Source organism: Grus americana, chromosome 18 (genome assembly GCF_028858705.1).
Source record: "Grus americana isolate bGruAme1 chromosome 18, bGruAme1.mat, whole genome shotgun sequence".
In the NCBI taxonomy this organism is placed as follows: domain Eukaryota; kingdom Metazoa; phylum Chordata; class Aves; order Gruiformes; family Gruidae; genus Grus; species Grus americana.
Genome location: NC_072869.1, coordinates 3,132,848 through 3,156,163, shown reverse-complemented (window position 1 = coordinate 3,156,163; position 23,316 = coordinate 3,132,848). Strand labels below are relative to the sequence as shown.

Below are 23,316 nucleotides of genomic sequence, written 5' to 3'. Positions count from 1 at the left end.
CCCGCTGCTGGAGGGGAAGGGGCCAGGGCCGGTCCCCTCAGGCTCCCGCTCCCTCCCGGCACCCACGGTGCTGTCTAGGGCCACGCTGATGGGCGAGGGGCAGGCGGTGCTGTGGGGCAGGGCTGGGGGGCCAGGGGAGGCAGGAGGCAGGCTGCCCGATGGCAGGGGGCCAGTGCCAGCATAGACAGCCGGGCGAGGGACTGGGGAGGCGAGGTGGCACAGCTGCAGGGAGGAAAAGGAGAGAGGCTCAGTGAGGCTCGGCTGGCCTCCTCGGGCTTTGTCAGGAGGAGAAGCCTTTGGAGGAGAAGGACCAGGTGCCACCAGTGCTGCCGGGAAAGACAGGGCTCAGCTGCAAGGCAGCCGACAGCCACCCCACCCCAGGACAGTGCCTCCTCTCCCGCAGCTCTGTCCCCTTCCCTGCCCTCCCACACCGGGAGAGTGGAGATGTCGCAATTAGCCCATGGAAAGCAATGGGGTCATCGCTACCAGCCTCAGAAGGTGCTGACAGAGCTGGCCTTGCACCCACTGGGATGCTGTAGGAGACACCAGCTTGTCTCATTCCTTACCAAGATCAGCTCCAGGCACAGAGGAGTCTGCTACCCCAAGAACATGGTCTTGGTTATGAATGGCATAACACTCAAAGCACCAATGTGCCAACTGCTGCCGTGGCCAAGAAATAGGACACTGAACTCCAAGCCCTGATGACTGATGCTACAAGAAGCCACATCTTGTGCTGAAGCCCCCCATGTCCCTGGCTGGTGCTGTGAAGTCTCCAGCTCAGCTAATTCAGCCCTCAGAATGAGCTGGAGTGCAGATCCATCAGCAGAGGACACACTGCATGCCCAGTCCCCCTCTGTTTCCCAAGGGCTCACTCCCAGCAGAAATGAAATGCAGCTCAAGTGTCCAAAGAGAAGTGCTGGGAGCAGAGGCACATACAGAAAACGCATGCACACATGGCAGAGAGATGACACAGTGAAGGATGAACACACTGAGACAAGACAGAAAAGGATGAACTCAATTCTTTTTTCATTTTCTACATTTATTTTTATTAGACAGATGAATGCATGGAAGTGATGGCCAAGAAATGAAACAACATATTGCTCTGATTTCCAGTGGAAACAAACAATTTCTTGGCTGGCACAAAGTGAAGTTCAGTTTGTACCGTGGTCACACTTTGTACCAGGCGACCTTCCTCTTCAGGGACTGAAGAGCGAGGGACCGAGGAGCGGTACACTGGGTCATGCCAGCTCATTCACCCTGTAAGCAGCAGAGAGCCAGCCTCTGCCTGCAAGTGTAGGACTGGTGTTTCACAAGCACAGTGACTCCAAAGCATGTGGCATTAACCCATGTCAGGGGCACAGTGACGCAAAGCTGGGAGGATGAAAAAAAATCAGAGAAAGGAAAGGATAGAGAGAACACAAAAAGCAAAGCTGCAGACAGAACAGAAGTAGAATCAGAGGGACTGACTGGAACACACAGATTTGTTATTTATTATTTATACCCTGACTTGATCTTCCACATGTTACTACATACCGGCATTCCCAACATGCTCAGTGCTCCATGTTATACAAACTCGGAGGAGACTGTAGAGCTCATCACATCCAAGTAGCTGTGGACCAACCCTGTGAAGTTCCTGAGTATCTTTCAGTGCTCTTATATCAAGGTAGGCTGATGGTGCTCAGTACCTCACTTAAAAAAACCCCTTGTGGTTTTAAGCAGAATTGAAAAATTTATGGTCTGAACCTGCTCACCTTTATGACATTGCAAAATTTGCCGTTGCTTCCACTGGGAATAAGAGCAGAGACTTAGCAAGCAGACCTTGACATCAGAGCAAAAAGATTCATGCACCTTGGTTTCAATTCCTCTAAGAAGGTTTATCACTGTTAGGTTAACAGAGGTCACAAAAATCTCCCTAGCTCAGCTGCAAAGCAAAGGAGACTAGTTCTGCAGTGATACCCGATCAGACCATGGAGCCCTGATTCTGCCTCTCATAACACACACAGGGAGGGCAAGAATTGCTGTTCAAAGCTGTTCAGGACACAGCTATCGCCCGACTATCTCCCTGCTCGCGAGGGGTTAGTCTGCATGCACCCTGGTACCTGCGGGCTCCCATCCAGCTTTCTCCGTTTCGTGTCAAATCGTACCAGTAGTAAAAACAGATAAACAATATGAACCGGAGTGAAGAAGCTTCCCGGACCTCAGTGCTTCTCACCCAGCCCCTCTGCTTCCCCTAAATTGTAACAAACAAAGCAGCAGCTTTTCTGCCCCCCCCAATTCCCGTTACTGGGCTTTGCAGGAATCTTCCCACTTCTGGTAATCATTGGCTGGGTCCAGACGCACCGGGGTTTCCCGGCAAAGCCTGGAATCTTCCTGAGCTCTTTAGCACTAACATGGTATTTTAGGTTACCTCATTCTAAAGAGCAAAAGAAAAAGAAACCACTACTTAAACTTTTAAGTCAGCTCTTAACACCTCTGCCCTGGTTCTTCCTTGCCTCTGGGCTACAAGCCAGTGACAACTGGAACTACCTCCTATTAGATTTTTAACAACAGAAAATAGAAGAGCAGGAAAAAGACAAGACAAGAGGCAGGAAGGATTTGATAAAAGAAACACAAAGCCACGGCTGCATCTCTCAAGCCCTCCTGCAGGCTCTTGCTACGCCTGCACACCTAACTCATCATGCGGGGGAGTCACAGGGGAGAGCAGAGCTTTCCACTGATCATCTCCAACGTGCCAGGGGGAATTGGGAGTGTCGTTAAAATTCAAAGGGTCAACTAAACCTTCAGAAACACTCATCCTACTGTTCTCACAAGAAATCTACCCCGCTCTTCTGCCTGTGGCTCCTTTGCACTGGCTAGGAGGTGCAGGATACTTGAAGCGAGGGGTGCACTCCTCTCAGGGGGTGCCCCGGGTGAACCCCTTGGCAGGGTGCATGTCCCCCTGAACAGATGGACACCAGCGTGGATGCATTTTGAGGTTGGTCACCTTGCCCTGCTCCCTGCAGGGTCATCCACCTCTGCCCTGAGGAAGGCTGATTTGAACCCAAAGGATTGGGAGGGCAGAGCTGTACTCTGCCTTGTGCCATCCCAGCTCCTGGAGGAGCAGGAGGCAGGCAGAGGCAGCTGGGCTCCCTGACCTCTGGGGGGGGGGGGGGGGGGGGGCTCGGAACAGCCAGAAGGAATCCCCCCGTCCAAGGTACGCCGGGAGGGAGCCAGGGCCCTGCACCCCGAGTCCGGCACAGCCAGCAGCCTGGCTCCGGCAGCACTACCATGCCTGGGAAGTGACATCTGCTGCTCCAGAAGCCATGGCAACGTGCAGGAAGCAGGCTGCTGGCAGAGCCGGCCTGGGAAACCTAAAGCAGCACTGACACCTTCAGGAAGGGGAGACGAAGCTCAACACCAGCCTCAGCTTGTCTTTTCCCTGCGCTGTGCCCTGCAGGGCTCAGAGCCTACTTGGGAGGTTCCTTCTTGAGCTGGCTTCTGCGATCCAGCTTGCTCATGACCTGCGTGATGTCCACGGTCGTGGCAGCTTCTTTGGCTTTGGCCTCTTCCTCCTGCTGCCTCAGGATGACGGGGCTGGGGCTGGAGCGGAGGTGACGGCGTCCGAATGGGAAAGTGGAGCTGGGCAGAGAGAGAGAGAAGCAGGGTGTTACTGAGAGGTAGAAGGGCACCAAAAGCTCACCACTGTCTGCTCAGACACAGAGATGGACGTGCCACTGTCACCCACACAACAAGAAGGAAGTGCAAATGTGGACGAGATGGTTTAAAGCAGGACTGGGTAACTCAGTGCCACGCATTGGCTACAGAACTGCTAAAAGCATACAGTCCTGTTCCTGGTCACAATAGTGTGAAAGTCCATGATTCCTCTTTCTTGCTTGCTGGGTTGAGGAGTGGAAGAGGAACAGAGAAAGCAGCACACCACCCAGTCTGGCTCTGACATTGTACCCTCAGCTTTAAGAAGCAACTGCAGTTCAAATGGCCAAAATTTGCTATGCAACCTTCATCTCGGTTTGGAAAAAGCCATTTCAAGCCTGCCCCTTCTAAGGCCGTCTACCTTGTGCCAGTAGTCACTCGCAGGTGAGATGCTGTTTGTGAGATGCTGATGCCTGGGGCTGCCTGACACCTTCACTTTGCTGGGGGTAAGCAGCTCTGTCCAGGCAGAGCTGAGCAGAACCCGTGGACAGCCCTGCCATGACTCTGTGTCACCTCTGGCAGCCAATGTTTCGTGGGCAGGAGTTTTCCCATGCCCTGTACACAGTGCTCTCTCCTTCCAGGAAAAGAGCCATGATTAATTCAACAATCAAACCTTTTCTAGACAGGCTCAACAGACAAGGCAACCGAGCAATCATCAAGTCAATTCTGACTGCACACAAGCCACTTCCAAAGGGCTCACAAATAAACAGCATAATCAGTGCCAAAGCAAGGCATCTTCTTAGTGAAAAATTTTATTTAATTAAGCGAACATCTAAATCACAGTAATTTTGCTGCAACTCAAGCTTTTTCTACCCTTGCTACAACAAGAACGACAAAACCCACAATTACATCCAGTTTCACTTGCCTTTTTTTGACAGTCTCTTGTGGCACAACAGCCTTGGCCAGCATTTCCTTGTATATTGGAGACTTTAAATAACGGCCGTAGGAGTCCTACTAGGAGAAAAAAAGAGAAACTGGTAGTTATGGGCTGTGAACACCCTTATTAAAATCACCACCAAATACAGCTGCTCAGGAGCCAGAGAGGCTGGGAACTAGATAATCTCCCCCAGCAGCCCAAGGGACTTTGCATCTTTCAGGCAAATGAAGCTATTTAAACCAATACCTTTCATCTCAGTGTAAAATTCCCAGGATTTTCCCATCTCACAATAAATCTTCCCAGGTAAGATCCAGACCAAAAAGTCTGAACTGAGCTTAGCCCAGGCCAGTGGCGTCTCAGTCACTGCAGGGTGAAGTGCTCATGTTTCAGGAGCCAAACTTTTCAGCCACTGATGAAAATCAGTTCTGCTGCTTTCAGTGTCAGTGTGCACTAGCTGCTGCTCTGGCCCATAATGCTCCTTCCTGCTAAGGGTAGTTTGTATTGCTCATGAGGAGGAGTTACAGGTTATTTGTGGCCACCGTGATCTAACAAAAGCCATGACATACTGTATGCTGACATCAGGTCCCAGTCTGCTGCAACAGTCAGACCTAAAAAAAGGGTGTCCATCAACATAACTGCAGAAAAATTGTGAAAAAACCTCAGTAAAACTTGAGACGGACCATGTCTGGTTATGCTCTTGGTACAAAACTCATGCGGTTATATCGCAATTGCTACTACCTTTCCCCTCCACTGCTGATATCCGGTTGGATACACACATCCCACCATAGGGATACCTGACGTGGCACGCAGAGTGGTACTAACTGAGTAAAGTTAAAAGATTGTTCAAGCTTTGAACGAGCTGGTAACCAAACTGGTATTAGAAAGTAGGACTTCCAGCAGACACCTGACCTCCACCACCCTGGAGACAGGCTGCCTTAGAGGGAAGAAGCAGCAGCAGCAAAATACAAAGGCCTGCACCAGTGCTGCTTAAGTCAGCAAATTTGAGGGATTTTCAAACAAAGGCCACTTGAAAGCGACAGCTGATAGCACACAAAGGTGTGGAAAGCCCAGAGAACTGGAATCCCCCTATGGCTTTGGAAACAAACAACAAACCTTTTTCATCAGCATGTAAATGTGGGTCTGAGCAGCATCTAAAACATAACGATGAGGGTGCTGGAGGCCTTTGACCGTGATGCCCATTGTTGTGCCATCAATGTTAATCCAGCGCCTTGCTCCTGGAGCCAGGAAGAGCCTGCAAGGAGGAGGAATCAACAGTGCCATGAACAACTGGAGAATTCCTGGAGATTCCTCTGTCTACGCATGAAAGGAAAACTCCCTTCAGCTCCCCAGTACAATTTGCTGTCCTGATCTTGGGCAGTCAATCTCCTCTTCAACAGTACAGCAGGCAGTCACTTCCTCCTCCACTGTTAACATACAGTATAAACCAAATTTTAGCCCACTGGAAGCAAAAAGGGTCTCTCCACTCTCCTAGTGGCAGCCCCGAGATCTTTGCTATTCCACACCTTGATTTAAACTACATGCTAAGATGTAAATGTAATTGTGGAGAACAGAGTGGAAAAGTATGTAACAAAACAATACTTATGCTTTCACCTTCAAAAGCTTATTTCCTACATGGGGACATAGGATGACAGCTTAGAAAACTTTCAGGAATGAATCATTTGGAGAACAACGATGTGTGGAAGAAGGCGATGGGACTCGTAGGAAGAGTTTAAGAACATAAAATTATCATACTCACTTGTAAATTTCTTCTGCTTTTTCTTTGACCTTGGATTGGTCTCCATACTTGAGATCCTCACAGGCTTCCCAGAAACTCAGATTCTCTCCTGCATAACAAGGACGCAGTCAGCAGAGAGCAAGACTGAGGAAAGCGCAATCCCATTTATTAACTCCTAAACTGAATTTGTTTGACTCAATACACATCGGCCCCAATTCAGTCTCTCCAAATCTTACAGCGACCTTGAAACTCTCCTTGGGGCTGAAGGAGAAAAACAGCTTTCCCCTGCTCTGAGCTCTGGGACAAGTGACACCTGTAAGAGCCTGTGAATCCAGCCAGCTCCAGCTCGCACAGGGAGTGCCCTGGGCTGTATTTTGTGTCCTGTGCCACTAGATGGTATTGCATGCACTGCCTGCACAGCCATCGCCTCCAAAGTCATTTCTCCTTCCTTTGCTTCGTGACTTTGTCACTGTCCGGCTCACAGCACCTACTGCAAAGGCAGGGATTCCTGCCCCTGCCCTGTCTCAGCTGTGCAGCATCTCACTGTGTGGCCAAGGCAGGGGCAAAGACAGAGACACAGCAGACCCACCGCTGAACTCCTTCTTCAGGAAGAGCTGGAAGTTCTGCCGACCTTTCGGGTCTCGTATCAGCTCACTGAAGTTGAAGGCCCATCGCTCCACACGCATTCTGGTGGGGATTTCCACTCTGCACAGGTTGAAAACAAACAGCACGGCCAGTTTCACGCGGCCCATCTAATTGGCAGATTAATTAAAACCAAAATGCCCTTTGCTGGAATGCCAAGAGGCTTCTCAGCACTCCGTTTTCCGGAATGCTGTAATAATGCTCCTGAAGTCACTCCACTAAGTAAGTCATAATTAGACAACTTGGTACACAGTGAGATGAGGATTTATCTTGGATTTATACTGCTCTCACAATAACAGCCCAGCTCCAGCTTTGCTGGAGGTTTGACTCAGTCCTTTTCCAGAGGAGGCACTGGTTGTTGCCCAGAGCTTTGCTTCTCATAAAGGCATTCTGTGAAGGCATCCTCTGGGTCTGTGTAACAGGATATTATCACTCTAACAGGACTGCTGGTCTCAAATGAGAACCAATAATCTGTTGTATACTTCAAGCCCAGAGATACCACTGTATAATTAGCAAATGCTACCGGAATGGAAAACCAAGGGAGACCTCAGAGAAGGGACGGATCGCCAGTATGTGCCTCCAACCCAAACTCTCTCCTACAAAAGCAGCCTGAGGTGTGTGCAAAGACCACGGGCCAGTAGTTGAACCCGGAATTGCTACACCATTGGCAGCACCCAATTCAGCAAGGTTGATGCTAAACCAAGTGCTATAGCTGAGCATGACTGGTCATATTCCATTCCTGGGCTAGTAAAAGTGGACTTCACTCATCCAAGGGAAGAACTAGACCCACTCAGCAGGGGCTGAGGTCATACTCCCATCATTAGTTTAGGAATTTCTGTAATGTTAAGGAAGGTTCCACTTGAAGAAGATAATGCTGGAAGTTCAGCATGGAGTATTCCCAAGAGACAGTGTCTTTAGCATGGCCAAGCTATGTCAGAAAGGGAACGGTTCCCTGCTCATGATCAGAGACCAGGTATCATGACAAAATCAGTGGTTCCCTTTTCTGATTTCTATCAGCATAAAGGTCAGTGTAAACCAGAAGCTGGCAAAAGACTACCAATACATACAGTTTTGCATTGAGATCCCAGAACTCAGGATCATCTGTTATCCAGGGGTTGCTGGGGAGACATCCAGACAAGATAGGATCATTGGAGAGGAACTGCTCAGAGTACTTCACAAGCCTGCAAGTAAATACAACAAAATCAAAATATTAGTTTGCAGGCAGAATTGCAGCCAGCCCCGTTACAACCAAATAAATGATTGCAAAGACCACAGATCTCTTCAGAGGTGCAGCCCTATCAGCATGGGGATCTGAAATGTAGCCCTTGCCTTACTAGAAAAATTGATTCATCAGCCCAGTTAATCTTTTCCCTTTCCCAAACAGTAATCTCCTGGTTGTCTTTCAAAGCAGCGATTTTGTCAGTTCAAGTGCTGGGAGATACAAGACTCTTCCATCACCTCCTTTTGCCTCTTCTTTTCAAGAAAGTGGGACTAAGCCCCCGAACGGCTTCTGTCTCCTTCTCCAGCCAGCTGGCAAAGGCCTGATCCTGCACTGTTTTAGTGCCAGAGAAGAGGAAAGCAAGCGCTGTATTCGCTCAGGGTGGGTTCTCCGCAGCCTTCCCATGGGGCGTGGGAGAGCCCGGGGAGCTCCCAGAGAGGTGAGGGAGTGCTGAGGGCACATGCCGGCTGCTCCTTCCCTCCGCTCACCTACCGCACGGCTCATTCCTCTGCAAATGACTCTGAGGGCTTGGCACAAAGCAAAAATGTCTCTATCCTAGCAGGAACCAGACAAACACCTCTCCTACCTTCTAAGTTGGCCAGACTTGTAATTACAACCGATTTCACCGATGTCCTGGAATTTTCAGCATTCTCCCCTCTTTTTCATTCTTGAAAAAAATCATCTGGTTTCTGCGTTTAAAATTCCTTCCAGGCCAAACTGCTTTCATGTGCTCAAAGCTGAGAGTGTACTGTCCAAGTACCCGTTGCTAACAGGCACTTTGGCAAGATCCTGCAATTATAGAATGCTGCGGCACAAAGCATACCACAGGTTTGGCACAGAAGTGCTTGATCCTATCTTCTCACTGGAAATGCCAAGGCATTCAGCACCTGAATATTTCACTCCAATCCATATACTCTCATCAAGCTACAAATCTAAACCTGTCAACTCAGGTAACATTACTCTGTCCTTTTAATGATTAGTGCTTTGCAGCTCCTCCTAAATCAATGCAATGCTGTGATGCATGCACACTGTTTAGTTGTTGCTCTTATTCTCATCAATAATAATTTGATTTGGACACAATCCTGCAGCTGAGATGGAGATTCAAATTTCCAGAGGATTTTTTGATCTAGGTGATAGGCATTATCCATCAGAAGACTAGGACTAATGTGTGAAAAGCTCCATTGCCAACCAGTTAAGCACCACAAAATTCCTGGAAGGTAGTCATGTGTCCCCAGCTCCAGCTCACAAATTGGAAAATTGAGGCAGGAGAGTTAAGTGACCTGGGAGTCAGGGACAGATGAAACGAGCAGAACTGCTGGCGCCTTGCAAGTTGTGGTTCTCAGAAGACAGCACTGCTTTCCAGACTCTTCCTCCCATTTCATTCATCTGTGACTGTCTTCTCCCAGGGAACAGGCCTGAGCACCTTGCTTATCTCAGATTCGATATGAATCTCTGGGTGGCAATGACTATGTAAAACAGACTGGTGGTGTGGACTGCACTTCTAGGCAACTGGCCAGCACAGAAGACGCCAGGTAAGAAATGCCTGTGGCAAAGGCACTAATGGCTAATGCTAGGACTGGGAGCTTTGCACTTAATTGGCTTCATCAGGAATCTGATCAGGAAACACTCCCACCGAGAAGAGGAATTGCTAATTAATTGCTTGGCCGTTCACGGAGAGGCACGTGTTCCTTCATAATATAGAATAACCAGAGACTTCCCCAGCTCTACTGCCTTCTGGTGAGCATCGCCACATGAGCAAGAACACTCAGTGGGGCTGAATCCAGCCCAGCAGGCTGGGGACCAGGGACAGGAGGATCCGTCTGTCTCCGCTGCTCACTCACCCTGCACAGGAACAGGCACGGGACGGACACACTGCTACATCCTCGCCAGGCAGCCTCCATGCCGCTGCCTTCCCAGACTGCGGAGCTGTGCTGGCTCCCAAGCACCACTGCCCAGTCCTGACCAGCCTGAACATCTCTTCATTTCAGAGGGAATCTCAACCAAGAGACTGGCGCTGCTCTAAATTCATAGCAAAGCTCCCCTTAGCTCCGAGGGAGACTCTTTATCATGACTGGGACTTTGACCCCTCCTCTGCCTTATGCCTCCTGGCCCAGGCAACAACACACAGCCCAGACAACACAAACCACACTGCATGTGGCCACCACATCAATTCCCCTGAGTCACCAGCTGCCAGAGCAGATAGCTGAATCATCTCATCAGGAGATGAGCACTGAAGACTAATTAATGTGTGGACAGAAGGAAATCGGGACTTACCCTCCGAGAGAGACCGAAGATTTCACTCTGGACTTCATGATGGCTTGCTGATAGTACATAATCTGAGAGGAAATCAGACACATCCATGGTTAGGAGCATGGAGATGTGAAGACAAGGCCATCTCTATCTGAACCTCAAACATGCCCTCTCCCAGGCAGTGATGCTAACTACAACAGGGACTACTTCTTCCCTAATTATTGGATGTCCAAGGAATCAGAGAATCCCTAAACTGTCTTAGTAAAATGTCTGCTTTCACTGAACTTATATCAGAGCAGCATTTTGCAATGTGCAAGTAATTAAAAAGTGCCCCCCATGCTATATAAAAATTGGATAATAGCCACCATTCTAGGCGCCTACAAATGCTCTGGATGATTTAGCATGTAATTATCATTGATCCTTGGCTGTCTCTACACTGGCGCCACTGGATGTATCTCCTACGATTTCCCCACCGCTAATTTTGATCTATTGGATTTTAGCCCTGGCGTCTGTTCCTTGCTTGAGCCTTCCCGTCACCGGGAGAGCTGCTGGCTGCCTGCGGTGGGAAGTGCAGAGGCAGGAAGTGTCCTGAAAGCACATTGACCAAAAGATCCATGGGGCAGAGATTCTGCCAGCCAAACCCAGGTGTTTTTAAACATGGGGGTTTTGACCCCCCATGCAACACTGATGTAAGCAATACATACAGGAGAAACACCTAGAAGTGAGGGAAGGACCACTTACCTCTCTCCTGTAAACATCCATCGTTTTTTTCTGTAAAATAAAGAAGCAAAAATCGTTAAATTGGGATGGGTGCTTTCACTTGCCTTTTTTGAGACATGAAAACACCGTTGCAGGGCTGCTGTTGTGCAGTGCTCTCCAATTAATTCTCATTACAATTAAAATCAAACACAGCAGCTCAGCTAATCAGAGTATCATCAAAGCTAAGAGCATCCACACACTGTAAATCGTTCCATTAACTGTATTTACTGTTTAGCATTGCTTCTTCCATCACAGGCTGCCTGTATGCCTTCAATTAAGGCGTTATTCTAATGGAGCTAAAATAGATTCGTTTACAAGACACAGATTAGATCATTCAATATTAGCTAAAGGAGACAGGAACCAACACATTGCAAAATATAAACACCACAATTAAAAGCCTCAGAAGCAGTATCTGCTGTGCAAAGGGTGCTTACGTTGTGATTTGAATAACTCAGACTATGTTACATGTCATCCACAAATGAGCAAGCAATTGAAGGCAAGAAATTAACTGCAGGGTGTTTATTCACACCGCTTCCTTTGAAGCACAGTTACTTTGTGTGAAGTAGACTCGAGGAAGGCGAGGGAAAGACAGGCTAAGTCAGGGATGCTCCCAGCAAGCCTTTAAAGGCTTATACCAGGTATCAGTTTTGCATCTCCCATTTTAGCCAACAAAACTCATGCCACTAACCTGCAGCCCAGAAGTATCCTATCACGCTAACCCTGTGGCAGACACGGGTCTGCAGAGTGCCCTGGGGAAGTGCAGTTTGTGAGCGATGAGGGGGGATGAAGCATCTGGTACTGAATGCCACAGGCACGCCGCTTCTCCCCAAAGAACCTGCACCCTGAGCTGTCCCTATTTTGGGAAAGGCAAGACGCTCTCCCAGGGCTGCTTTGTGAGGGGACCATCGTGGGGACACTGGCACAGATCTACTTTTGCATTTTAACTATCGTCACTGGTCCTGCTCAGGAGGGAGGAACTGTTCTCTGTATGGAAGAAAAATATGCATATTTTGCTGAAACTTGGTTGGTTTTGAGAGGGCACACTCACCGTTTCAGCAGCAGGAGCGAGATATGCAGCAGATCAGCCAATCTGTACAGCACTACCATTAAGCCAGCCCATCTGATCCTAACACAAACCTAGCCTGGCCAATGTAGTACTAACAGAAAACCTGACTGTGGCATTGCAAGGGGAGGAAGCTTTTTCTGCTGGAAATACCATGACCAGCTCTGAATGACTGCAGTGCACATAATCTCTGCAGGGACAAACGGGAAAGCAAACAGCAGCGATGCTCTGCTGGCTACGCACATGGAGCTGCGTGACCGGGGTTAAGGGCTGACACATCAAGGGGAGCAAAAAGCTCTTGGACAACAGGATCATTGGTCATAGGGCTGTACAACCTCCCTTGCTCATTCAAAGGCTCCCTGGACATCTTACATAAACACACGGACGAAAGAACAGCTTTTCACCATTCTCTGCTCTTAGCTGCACCTCTGATGCCAGGCCAGCTTCCATGTACACACCATTGCTTCCCCCATTCCTACAGTGTCATCATTGTTTCAGATAGACTGCAGAAATGGGAGGCAAAAAAAAAAAAAAATCACCTGCTTGTGCAGAGAAACTCTCTGCATTTACCGTCCTAGAAGTGTCCTCTTTAGAGAACTTTGTTTCTGTTTCAGGCCAGCTATTTCCTGCACAATAGGAGTTCACTATCTCCTTGGGGAACCCCAGATACAAACCAGGCCCCATCAGATTTACAAGTGCCAGCTGAACTGTTCCATTGGATGGAACTTAAGTGTGGCTAGGGCATATTCTTTAGGAAAATCAACATGTTAAAATCATTAGGTGGCTTTAAAAGGCCCCTCATTTCTTCCTCTGTTTTGCCAAGTGGGTGCCTCGGACAGGCTTGGTGCAGCGGGGCAAGGAGAGGTGGATGCTGGCATAACGGCTTGAAGGCAGCTCACATGGTAGTAAAGTTGTGTTATCTTCTACAGGGGTCTTAGAGGCAGGCAGCACACCACACACACACGAGACAAACAGCTGGTGGGAAAGAGAAGAAGAAAATAGTAAGTTAAATGTTACATAGAGCAAGAAAGGCATGAATTAAAATGCCATCACCACAGAAAAATTATATGTGGGTGAGTAAAAATCAAAGCTAATGCCATGTCTGTAAACAAGGAAAGATTTTTTTTTTTAAAGTGCATCCTACACCAAGGATCCCCTCCTGCCACAGCAGGAGTGTGTAGCTCAGCCCTCCGGACAGCTGGTCCTGGGAAAACCAGGGGGCCTTTGGCAGGGTGCTCCAGGGCAGGGAGGGGATTTGCCAAGGCTCGCACAGAAAAGGAGGCTATGGCATGAGAAGGGCTGAGCATCACCAAGTAGTGGCACGTACTGAGCTGGAGTGGAATCAAAGGGGAGCCCAGGGCTGAACACCCTATCAAGGGCTGCAGGTGCTGGCTGTGCTCAGCCCTGTCCAGTTCTCCAGTCCACAGTAACTGGGAAGGATCTCAGCTAGTGCACCCCAGAGCTGCACATTGTTTCATTCCCCTTTCTCCCAGCACTCCCACGACCAGTTTCCAGCTTTGCTGCTGGTACAGGGGACCCTGAATACCCTCCATGTCCTACTGAGCACTGCCAGTTGTCCCCACCACCCTACCCATCCTTACACCCTGCTACCGACAGCAGCGATGCCAAAGTGCCCTGTACCACCCACCCACCCTCTCTCATTTGGAAGGAAATCATATTTGGAACAAACCAGTCATTTCTTATAATGAGATTAATTTTGCAATGCCCTTAATGAGTGACTTATCGCAATTACCGCGGATAAGCTCCCGAGCCCCGCAGGCTTCAAATCAAAATGGCAATTAGTGAAAGACCTCGGTCTGTCTCAGGCGAGCGCCGCGTGCTATTAAACACCCTCCTCCCTGAGACACACGGCAGCGCTTGGACACCCTGCACGGCCTCGTGACACCCTGCTGCCACCAGCTGAATGCTCCCCACGCCGCAAAGCTCAGCTGGGAGCCAGGCAGAACCTGCTCAAGAGCCCTGCATCTGTAGCTGATCCACACGGCTGAAGCCATGAGCTCCTACAGGAGCTGGGACATCTGCTAATTTCCAGCTAAGCATTCGCATGGACCTCCTCTGCTCTTAGTGTGGGTCTTCCTGACCACATTGTGGAGATAATGGTCATTATGTTTTTGCCTGTCTGGCCACCATTCAGTGTTTACAGAGGCCGTAAACAGCTGGATGACAGCTTTTGTGTGTTTGTCCAGATGGAGCTTGGAGTGAAGAACAAGCACAGGCCACTGTCACCCAGCGCTCGCTTTGGACCAGGGCACTGAAATCACACCCGCACTCTGCCCGGAATGCCGCAGCACTCTCCATCCACGTGCACAGTTCAGCAAGCTGCGAGGATAACCCTGGGGATCCTGTGCAGAGCACCAGCTGCCGAGGATGCGGCAGTGCCAGCACAGCTCAGCCTCCCTCCACAGCAAACTTTACTGCAAGAACCTGTGGGCACTGCCTGACACTGCAACGGCCAACAGCACTCTGGCACGCACACACGGACACCTTTTCCCGGGCGCAGATGTTGGCTTTTCCCTGCACGCGGCCAGCTGGGAGCCCTGAAAGCCAGAGGCAAACTTCTGAGTCTGGCATAAGATCATCTCCACACGCATCTCCACTGCGCTGCTGCTTCCAGCCCAACAGCTGGAGATCAGATCTGTAACAGTCCATGTGCCCAGTTTGTTCAAATTGCCGGTTTTCCTCTCTCTTGTTTATCTGCTTCTGACCCTGTTATTTCAAAAGATGCGATGGATGCAGCAGACATTAAGCATTTATCAGGCAGCCAAACTGACAGAGACTTTGAAATGAAAGGCCAGCAATGACTACAATGATCTGTGGCTGATTTGCTGCATACAAGAAGCCAGGGCATTTCATTCATTAGTCCCTGAATCTAGCGCAGTGATTTTTGGCTAAGCTAAAGCACCTTTCAGAAAGACTCTCTGGTTACAGAAGGCGGCAAAAGCTGAGCACGTACCTGCAGGTGAGCCAGCGGGTTCTGGCAGTTGCCTGGTAACTCTCTAAGCAGTGAGGCTAGATCTGAGCCTGAGACCTGGGCAACAAAAGGCTCAAGCATCCCTTAATTAGCTGTTCAATGGATGGCTACTTCTGCCTTATCCCTCCTGCCCAACTACAACTCCGAACTCATTATAACCGCGAGGGATGCTCATGGGTCAGTAATGAAAGTCCCTTTCAAAGGAGTGCGATGTTTGGCTGAGCACCTGTTTATCCCCAGAGGACTCTATCAATTAGGGAGGGAGCAGCCCACCAAAGGGTCTGAGGCAAGTGAAAGAGATGTTTGTGCCAATATCAGCTTCAAAGAAGTCATTCTGATGTCAAAAATTAATTGTCACTGGGAATATTTTCTTTCTCAGCTGTCTAGATAAAAGAAAACTAATTGGCCAACAAAGTGAAGCTAGATTGAGTGGGAACAGAGACAGAAATCAAATAAATAGGCACGGGATTCACGCACTCATTTTCTGCTCTCATCATTTCACCTATGTCAGAGCCAGAGGCTGGGCCCGTGGAAAACATCAATAGAACTCCGCACTGCCTTCAGCAGGGGTAAAATATGGCCAGCAAAGCACAGTCCAGCTCAGCATTTACCAGCAGAGCTTGCACCATCCTTTCTGCTCACCAAAGGCTGTTGAGCCACAGGTGTCTGTGAGAGCAGCCTGTGGAAATAAAAAAAAGCTGCTAGTCCTAAGGTGGCTTTACGTGGGCTTTTGGCTGTCTACTGTATTGTCAATCGTTCTTCAAAAGCAAAAAGAGGAGCAAGAAGACTCCCTCCTCAGCTCAGCCTCCAGAGATCAGCTTAAAAGAGAAAGGCAGTGAAGTCACCCCAGGCTGGTGTGCCCTCCCGCCCTCCTTGGAGTCTCTGCTGACCATCTCTCTTATGCCAGCGTGGGAACTGAACATCCCTCAGCTCACTTCCTCAGTGCTACCAAGCAGCTGGCAGATGGCTACGGGCTTTCAGACCGTTTGCAAACCTACGATCTCCTTCCATGTCAGCTGTAAAACTGTGGGCGAGAAGTTGGCTTACTCCTCTTTTCCATCCCTCTCCCTTTCCTCCACTCCTTTTCTCTTAAAAAAAAAAAATCTATAAAAAAACCCAACCCTACATTTTGCTCATTTTCAGTCTCTATAGCAACAGAACACAGTTGGCCAAAGCAATTATCCTGCCTCTGCCTGTTGAGATGTTTAAAGGCTGTTACAAAAATGAGAAGTTGTGGGAATACAGTGAGTGTGATTGCAGTAACATTTGCATTTAATTGCTGAGAGACACTTTGACTTCACTTCCAAATGAACAACATTAAGTGCACCAATGCAGGATCGCTTCAAAGGACTGATGGAGAAAGAGAAGAGCAGCTCCAGCTCCTCATCTCCTGACTGCGTTTGTCTTATTGTGGACTCTGAGCCAGTCCCACCCTGTGACAGCCTCCACGGTCTCAGGTCATTAATTCTATTTCTTTATGGTCTAGCTACACAATATGCATTTTTAGGCAACATTTTGTGTCTCCTATCCAGCACACGAACTTCTCCATCTTCTTCCGCACATTACCCTTTTAGAGGTATTCTGTCATTTTATTTTAAACCTGGATCTTTCCTCTGATCCTTTACACCCCACAACACCCCTCGTCCATTCACCACTAATAAAAGCCAGCAACGAGCATCTGGAGGTAGAGGATTCCTTAATTCAGCTTCACCAGCAGAGAAAACATGTCCTGTAGCTAAACACTCACACTAAATGGTGTGGCAAAAAAGCTGACAAAGTATTTTCAAGCCAAAAGATGCTGCCAAAGCCTATTTTGAGGGCCCCACCCCCTGGACAATGAGACGGCTTCAACTTCTGGCCTGTTTGGCTGTCACGGCTGAGCTGACTTGCTCAGCCTGCGGTGCCCAAAAAACCACAATCCCAGGGACGTTGTCTGGGTCCTCCTGAACAAATTCAGTTGGTGTGAAAAGAAAACTTGTCTCACCTGGTTTACCTTATTTTCATTGGGATCCGTTACGCGGTCTATTCCATACTCTAGGACATCTAGCATGCCGGGCTGTTATGAACAAGAAACATCAATAGCTTGGTAACTCATTTGTTTTAAAGTTTGTGGTTCACACAAATGCACAAGGAGACCCCCAAGGGGCTCTGCTGCCAGCAGCTCCCAGCCAGCAGCGCCCGAGGGGAGCTCTGCCCCCCAAACCTGGAAACGCTCCCCTCTGAGCACAGGTGCTGCAGCCAGACCTCCCTCCCTTGCACCTTTGGGGGCAACCACGGAGAAAGGTGCGGACTCAGGGCTGAGCCCTTCCCTGAGGAGGGGTGATGGGGTGCACGGCCCAGAGGCCATGCCCTCAGCCTGCGGGAGTTTGTCGCGGGGGGCTGCAGGGAGGGCACCGCCAAGGCACTAAAGCCACACGCCATCATCCTCTACTTACAGGAGTTCGGTTCACAAGCCAGTAGGCTCTCTCCTGGCAGTCCAGGGCGTACCTGTCTGCCTTCTTCCGCTCCTTCCCTGCCCTGCAAAGCCAAGAACAGGACTTAACTCTACCAGGTGAATTAATGAATTTTTCTCTCCTGAAACCAGGGGGATGACAAAGTGGGGCACACCCCCAGCCTCCCTGACCCCTGGGTCCCAGCCCGACTGCGCGCTGCTCTGATGCGGCCTCCTGACCACGTCTTACCCCAGCTAATTCTGGACTGCAGATCATGCTGTTCACATGCCCACACATGACTGTAGCTTTTGAGAAATCACCATCTTCCTGAGCTCAGCTGGGAGCTGACACATCCTCTTTTGATTAGACAGACGGCCCCTTCGTACAGTTTTATGCTAACAACCCGCTACTTGTGGTCAGTCCTGCTGCCTCATGTTTATCCATCTCCAACGTCCCCAGGCACTATCTGAGGACTGCCATGCAGAGATACATCCTGGACACGTCTCATCCCCGTCTCACAGTAAAGGGGGGCATTTCTCACAAAAATGTTTTGGAAATGGTCCCGAGCAGTGTTCCCAGGCACTAAAACCCAAATCACCTCTACTATTAAACAGAAGAAGCACCAGCATGGTTTGGGCTTGGACCAACTAATTCTTTCCCAGACAAGTCCTGGGCACAATTTGGGACTTAGCATGAGCAAAGGAGCATTCCCAAAAGGCTGTTTGCATGTGGCCACCCTGCTGTGGTTCACAGGGTGGATGCGGGCTGTTCTGCACCAGTCTGCCCCAGCAGCAGCATCAAACAGCCTCAGACGTGTTTAATCTACCAGTTCAGACACAGTCTCGGTATCTAACTTTAAAACAGCATTTGGCATCTCTTAGCCCAAGTCTGACCTCAATTTACAAGAACAACAGTCTTGTGTTTAATGAGACAGTTATCTGATCAGCTGTATTCTGACGACTTGGCTACCATCCCAGAGAAGACAGAAACACTGCTGAACAGCAGAGGCAGTGCCTGCCATGCTGGGAGGTAAAAAAAGGTAGAAGGAATCCACAGAAGTACAAAAGATCCTATCTCCAAAGGAGTAATCCCATCTCATGTTCACTAAATTTCCTGGGAATTTGAAGGGTTCAGCTCCTAAAAATCAAGTCATTTTGATTGGGTGCCTAAGTATGTACTTCAGAGTTTTCTCCAGAAGTCCCTGCTGGCAACATTTACTGCTTCTTGATTCAGGCCCTTCAGCTCAGCTGTGAGACATGTGCAAGCAATAACTGAACCAGACCAGTAACAGGTCCCAAGTCCAGTGGCCCGATCCACAACTGCTCACGGACAACCCTGAGCTAAAAGAAGCTGCCTGAGGGCTTGCATGCTGCAGGATCAGACCCAGGCTTATTCAGGGAGTCACATCAGGTGCAAAATCTAAACGTTGCACACTTATGCATGTGCAAAAACCATTTGCAAGGAGGCAGGAAAGGCACCCAGCACTGCCTGTGCTCTCGCTCTCACAAACCACACTGATTCCACATCTTCGGCAGACAAATGTCAGGCGGGGAGAGAAACGCAGGTGCAGCGGCTGAGGGTGAGGCTTTGCAAGTGGGCGTCCAGTCATTTGAAAACGGCTGAAATCTTCACTCAAAGTGTGAAGTCAACAAAGTTTCCTTTCTAAATGGAGAAACCCCCAGCTGATAGGAAAGGCAGGTTTGTTTCACAGTCTTGAGGGGCACTTGCAAGTTATTTCAAAGCTGCAGTTTATGTTTTTAAACTGTAATTTAACTGTGTACCAAGTCAGCAAAGCTCTGCCTCCTCATACCCTCCCCAATGATGCAAATAAGGGAACGCGAGTCCACTCACTTATACTGCTCTTTGGCCTGCATAATAACAAAATCCCACTTGTAGTTTATTTTTTGATTGAGCATGTTGTAATGTTCCTGGAACAAAAATAAAAAAGTAGTTAGTGTGAAAATTCTGGACAAGGCGCTCCCATGCTAGGGTTTTCTTGACTCTCTGTAGCTCAGCTAGGCCAGGCTGGCAACCACGCCAAGAAATCCAGATTGGTCTGAACATAATTACATGAATTGCGACAGTTCAAAAATACCACTGCAAGGAGAGCAATTACCCCTGCTAAAATTATCATTGCCTTCACAGTATTTTCCTGTACTGGCCACTTCTTCACTTCGAAAATTTTGGCTTTTGACACTGCTGGCACCTCATGCAGTTGAAGAGGTGATTTTTTGCCATGCTCCATTCATTAGTAACAGAGGGCTAAAGCTACAGCAAATGAGGGGCTTGCAATGGAACAACATCTCCTTACCTTTTCATATTCTTCTAAAATCCCTTTCCTCTTAATGTTCTTCTTTGCTAGGTAAATTGCTGTAAAGGGAGAAGCAAATAGACAGTCAGTTATACTTAGACCGATAAATCCAAGAATAATTAAAAAATTAACCACATGACAAACACAGGTATCTCTGTCTGTTAGATATCTTCCTGGGATTATGGGCTCCAAGCTCATAAAAACTCACGGAAGAAAAATGAACTTGGTGCTTTCACTTTGTTGCTGATGCTTCAGGAGCCAGTGCCCAGGCTGGGAGCAGCCAGGCAGAACAGGCAGTGCGTGCCTTCTGCCAGCAGTCACTCCTTCAGGAATTCAGCCAGGGTTTCACAGGTCAAAGGACACTGGAACAAATCTTTAAGATGTTGAGGTTCTTCAGAGTTTGACCTCCAAGTTTTCCAAAAACAGGCCAATGTTTTGTTATAAGTTCTACTAAAAACATTCCAATCTAAAATGGGCTTTTTTATTTCTCCAGAAGATCTACAGCATAATGCAGATGAAAGCCACAGAGGACAATCTTGGTATAAACAAATCAGTCTGTGAACTGCACAGCCCACAGGAACAAACCAAGCTGATCAGCCCAAGTTTCATGACCAGCCCTACAATAAAAAGCATTATAAAGATAACAAAAAACTGATATGGAAAGAACCGTCAGGAAGTATTGGGAGCCACTGTGCATTATATAAAGAACTATGTTTGAATGCAGGGCTAGATCCAAATCTACAGGAAGACAGTCTTGGGCTCAGATCCAGGGATATACTTAACTACTCAGGGAAATCTAACCTTGTGTTTAAAGTTTTCCCTACCCAGCAGAGTATTTCAGATGTGTTCCAGTCTGATGGATCTTAGTGGAATGTAAGAGAAGCTTAAGCACTTTCATCAAGGCCACCACAAGGCAGTGACATTCACAGCGTTCCCTCAATTCAGCATTGCTGAGAATTATTCACAAAATAGTATGAAACAAAATGCAAAGGCAAGTCATCGCATGTCGACACACGGCACAAAAAGATGAACAGCAAAGACGGTGCGGGACTGTGTGCACAAACACACAGGCCTGCACTACACCTCCTAAACACTTACCATAGTCTGTGTCATCAGCGGGCCAGCTCTGCGCAGGCCAGAAGTAAGGGGTCTGCAGAAAAAGCAGCCTTTCGTTAGTGCACAGTGGCCTTGAGCTCACACCAAGAGGCGTGCAGCATCACCCACGCTGGAGGGAGAGGAAACCTCAGCCATGCTCAGAGCCTCAGCTCCTTAGCTGCGTCTCAGCTCACGCAGCAGTGCAGGTCAGCGACAGCAGGAGAATCAAGGTCAGCAGACTGCCAGTGTCAAATCCACTCCAGCTCTGCAATCGGTTAACGTGGCCAACCTCTTGCTGCTGCCTGTGCATTCAGACTGAGATGCTGGAGCCTGATTTGGCACCGTGGGGTGACTAGAGTCCTGATTCAAAGTACCAACAAGGGTACTCTAATTTCCCATCATAGCGGAAACAGTCCAACCATGAACCTTGGTAACATCCTGTTATTACTGTGCTTTTTGCATGCTTACTATTCAGTCTCCCCAGATCATCCTATTTTCAACCAGCGATTCCATTTGCTACTTTAAGACCTAGAAGGGAATGCACGTTTGGAAGAAAGCACAACTACTTAGAAGTCGAACAAGTATGCTTATTTAGTTGAAGGAAGTATCAGTTTCCCTATAAACTGTAATCTGACACACAGAACTGGGGGAACTGGCTTGAGGCTTCTCTGGATCCCTTCCTCCTGCACACCGAACAACCACCAGAGCTACACAGCACAACCTCACGACTACAGCTCAGGGGGAACTGCCCCAGCTGCCTGGTTTTTAAACTAGTGCTGAACTTCCTCTCAATGGCTTTTTTTAGACAAGGTGCGACTCACTTGAAACCTGTACAGGCTGCCGTCTGTCTTAAGGGTGAGATTCTTTGGCTCCTGAAGGGGGTAGATGTATCCGTATTTGACAAACAGGTCCCCCAGGTGGAGTGCCTCTGAAAATGGAGAAGGCAGACGTTTTGATTGCACAGAAACACTGCACTGGAATTTAAAAGTGAGCTGCTACTCAGGAGAGAGGAATTCATCTAAGAGGTTTTGTCTATGGAGACTTTAAAGTTTTACAACTCAAAGCTGAAAAAGCCTCAATTTTTACATTTCTACCCACCTTCCTCGGTGATCTGCAAGCGTTGGAGAATCCACTGCAATATATCATTACCTGTAAAGCAAAGAGAATGTCAGGTGCTTGAAATCGAGAGTGTGCCAAAATCCACGGGCCAAAATGACAACTCTCCAGTCCTCACCCCTCACTGTGCTCTGGAGCCCACCAAGTGCACAGACCCCTTCTTGTAAACGTGCTTTCAAATGCACCATGCAAGAGAAGCAGAGATACAATGCCTTGCTGATCTCTCACTGGCCGTGCTGCCGCCCAGGCTTTCTCCTGACCAAGCAGGCATCAGCCTCTGTGAAAGGGAGCCCAAGGCAGGCGCTGACCTCAGGATGGCACAGCGTGAGCGTGCAGAAGCACGCATGGCCTCAGGACAGCACAGCGTGAGCGTGCAGAAGCACACGTGACCTAGGCAACACTTAAACCCTCGTCACTGGCTTAGAAAGGACTTTGGCAATGCAACAGCTTCCACGCCCAGGGAAGGCGAAGCGCCCCTTGTTTTGCACCATCTCGTCTTCAAAGATTCACTGCAAAGTATCTCCAGATTCACAGAGCATGGTCCTGTCTCAGTTTTAGTAAGACACCAGTGACAGGTCCTCTCGAGTTCTTTAAGAGACACTACTTTCAGTGCAGAAGGGATGTCTGAGTCTCAGATCCAAGTTGTAGTGGTAACAGGACTTATCAAAGGGGAAGAAGATTTCTGCATCCACAAACACTTCATCTCTCCCAGTTCTTCTGGTGGGGTGTGGCCAGTCATACCAATCATCACCATAAACCTCCAGCAGTTATAGTGTTATGTTCTGGTGGCAAATTTCCCAAATCTCCTTCCAAATGCGCTCATGCCCTCGACAATTATTGGCCTTTTCTTCCAAACGTCCCCTGGGATTGCAGATTGAGGTGTTGACCTTTCTTGACATTGCAGCGATGACTTAACTTTCTAATAGGGGCTCAGAGCTCTTATCCTACCCCCTGCTTCCTGAAATAGATGAAATTAAAGGATTATCTCATCACTCATTTCTAGACAGCTCTCTCTCTAAGCTTTTTCCCCCCAAAGGTGCGCATTTAACATAGAGGTTTATTTGCCTTTTCTGTTGTAAGCCAGTTTCCTGACACTGAATTTAACTAGTTAGTTTCCTGCACGTGAAGAGCAGAG

The 23,316-nt window shown here is 48.6% G+C and overlaps 1 protein-coding gene across 3 annotated transcripts in view; it reads right to left on the bottom strand.

Annotated features, from left to right (window-relative positions):
• Window positions 1-1,018: 1,018 nt before the first annotated feature.
• Window positions 1,019-23,316, bottom strand: part of RGS9 (regulator of G protein signaling 9) — a 30,582-nt gene continuing 8,284 nt past the window's right edge. Inside the window, exons 3-17 of one of the 3 annotated variants that reach the window (XM_054847032.1) lie at window positions 22,164-22,214; window positions 21,887-21,993; window positions 21,069-21,120; window positions 19,971-20,029; window positions 19,511-19,587; window positions 17,663-17,744; window positions 17,212-17,283; window positions 11,155-11,184; window positions 10,438-10,499; window positions 8,012-8,125; window positions 6,892-7,007; window positions 6,324-6,411; window positions 5,681-5,819; window positions 4,556-4,641; window positions 1,019-3,618 (exon numbers count right to left, since the gene is read on the bottom strand). In XM_054847032.1, coding sequence (XP_054703007.1) covers window positions 3,447-3,618; window positions 4,556-4,641; window positions 5,681-5,819; window positions 6,324-6,411; window positions 6,892-7,007; window positions 8,012-8,125; window positions 10,438-10,499; window positions 11,155-11,184; window positions 17,212-17,283; window positions 17,663-17,744; window positions 19,511-19,587; window positions 19,971-20,029; window positions 21,069-21,120; window positions 21,887-21,993; window positions 22,164-22,214 — 1,307 coding nt within the window. In that variant the 3' untranslated portion in view covers window positions 1,019-3,446. Of the gene's footprint in view, window positions 3,619-4,555; window positions 4,645-5,680; window positions 5,820-6,323; window positions 6,412-6,891; window positions 7,008-8,011; window positions 8,126-10,437; window positions 10,500-11,154; window positions 11,185-17,211; window positions 17,284-17,662; window positions 17,745-19,510; window positions 19,588-19,970; window positions 20,030-21,068; window positions 21,121-21,886; window positions 21,994-22,163; window positions 22,215-23,316 lie in introns of those variants that run through there. The other 2 variants (XM_054847033.1, XM_054847034.1) reach the window with 2 other exon arrangements.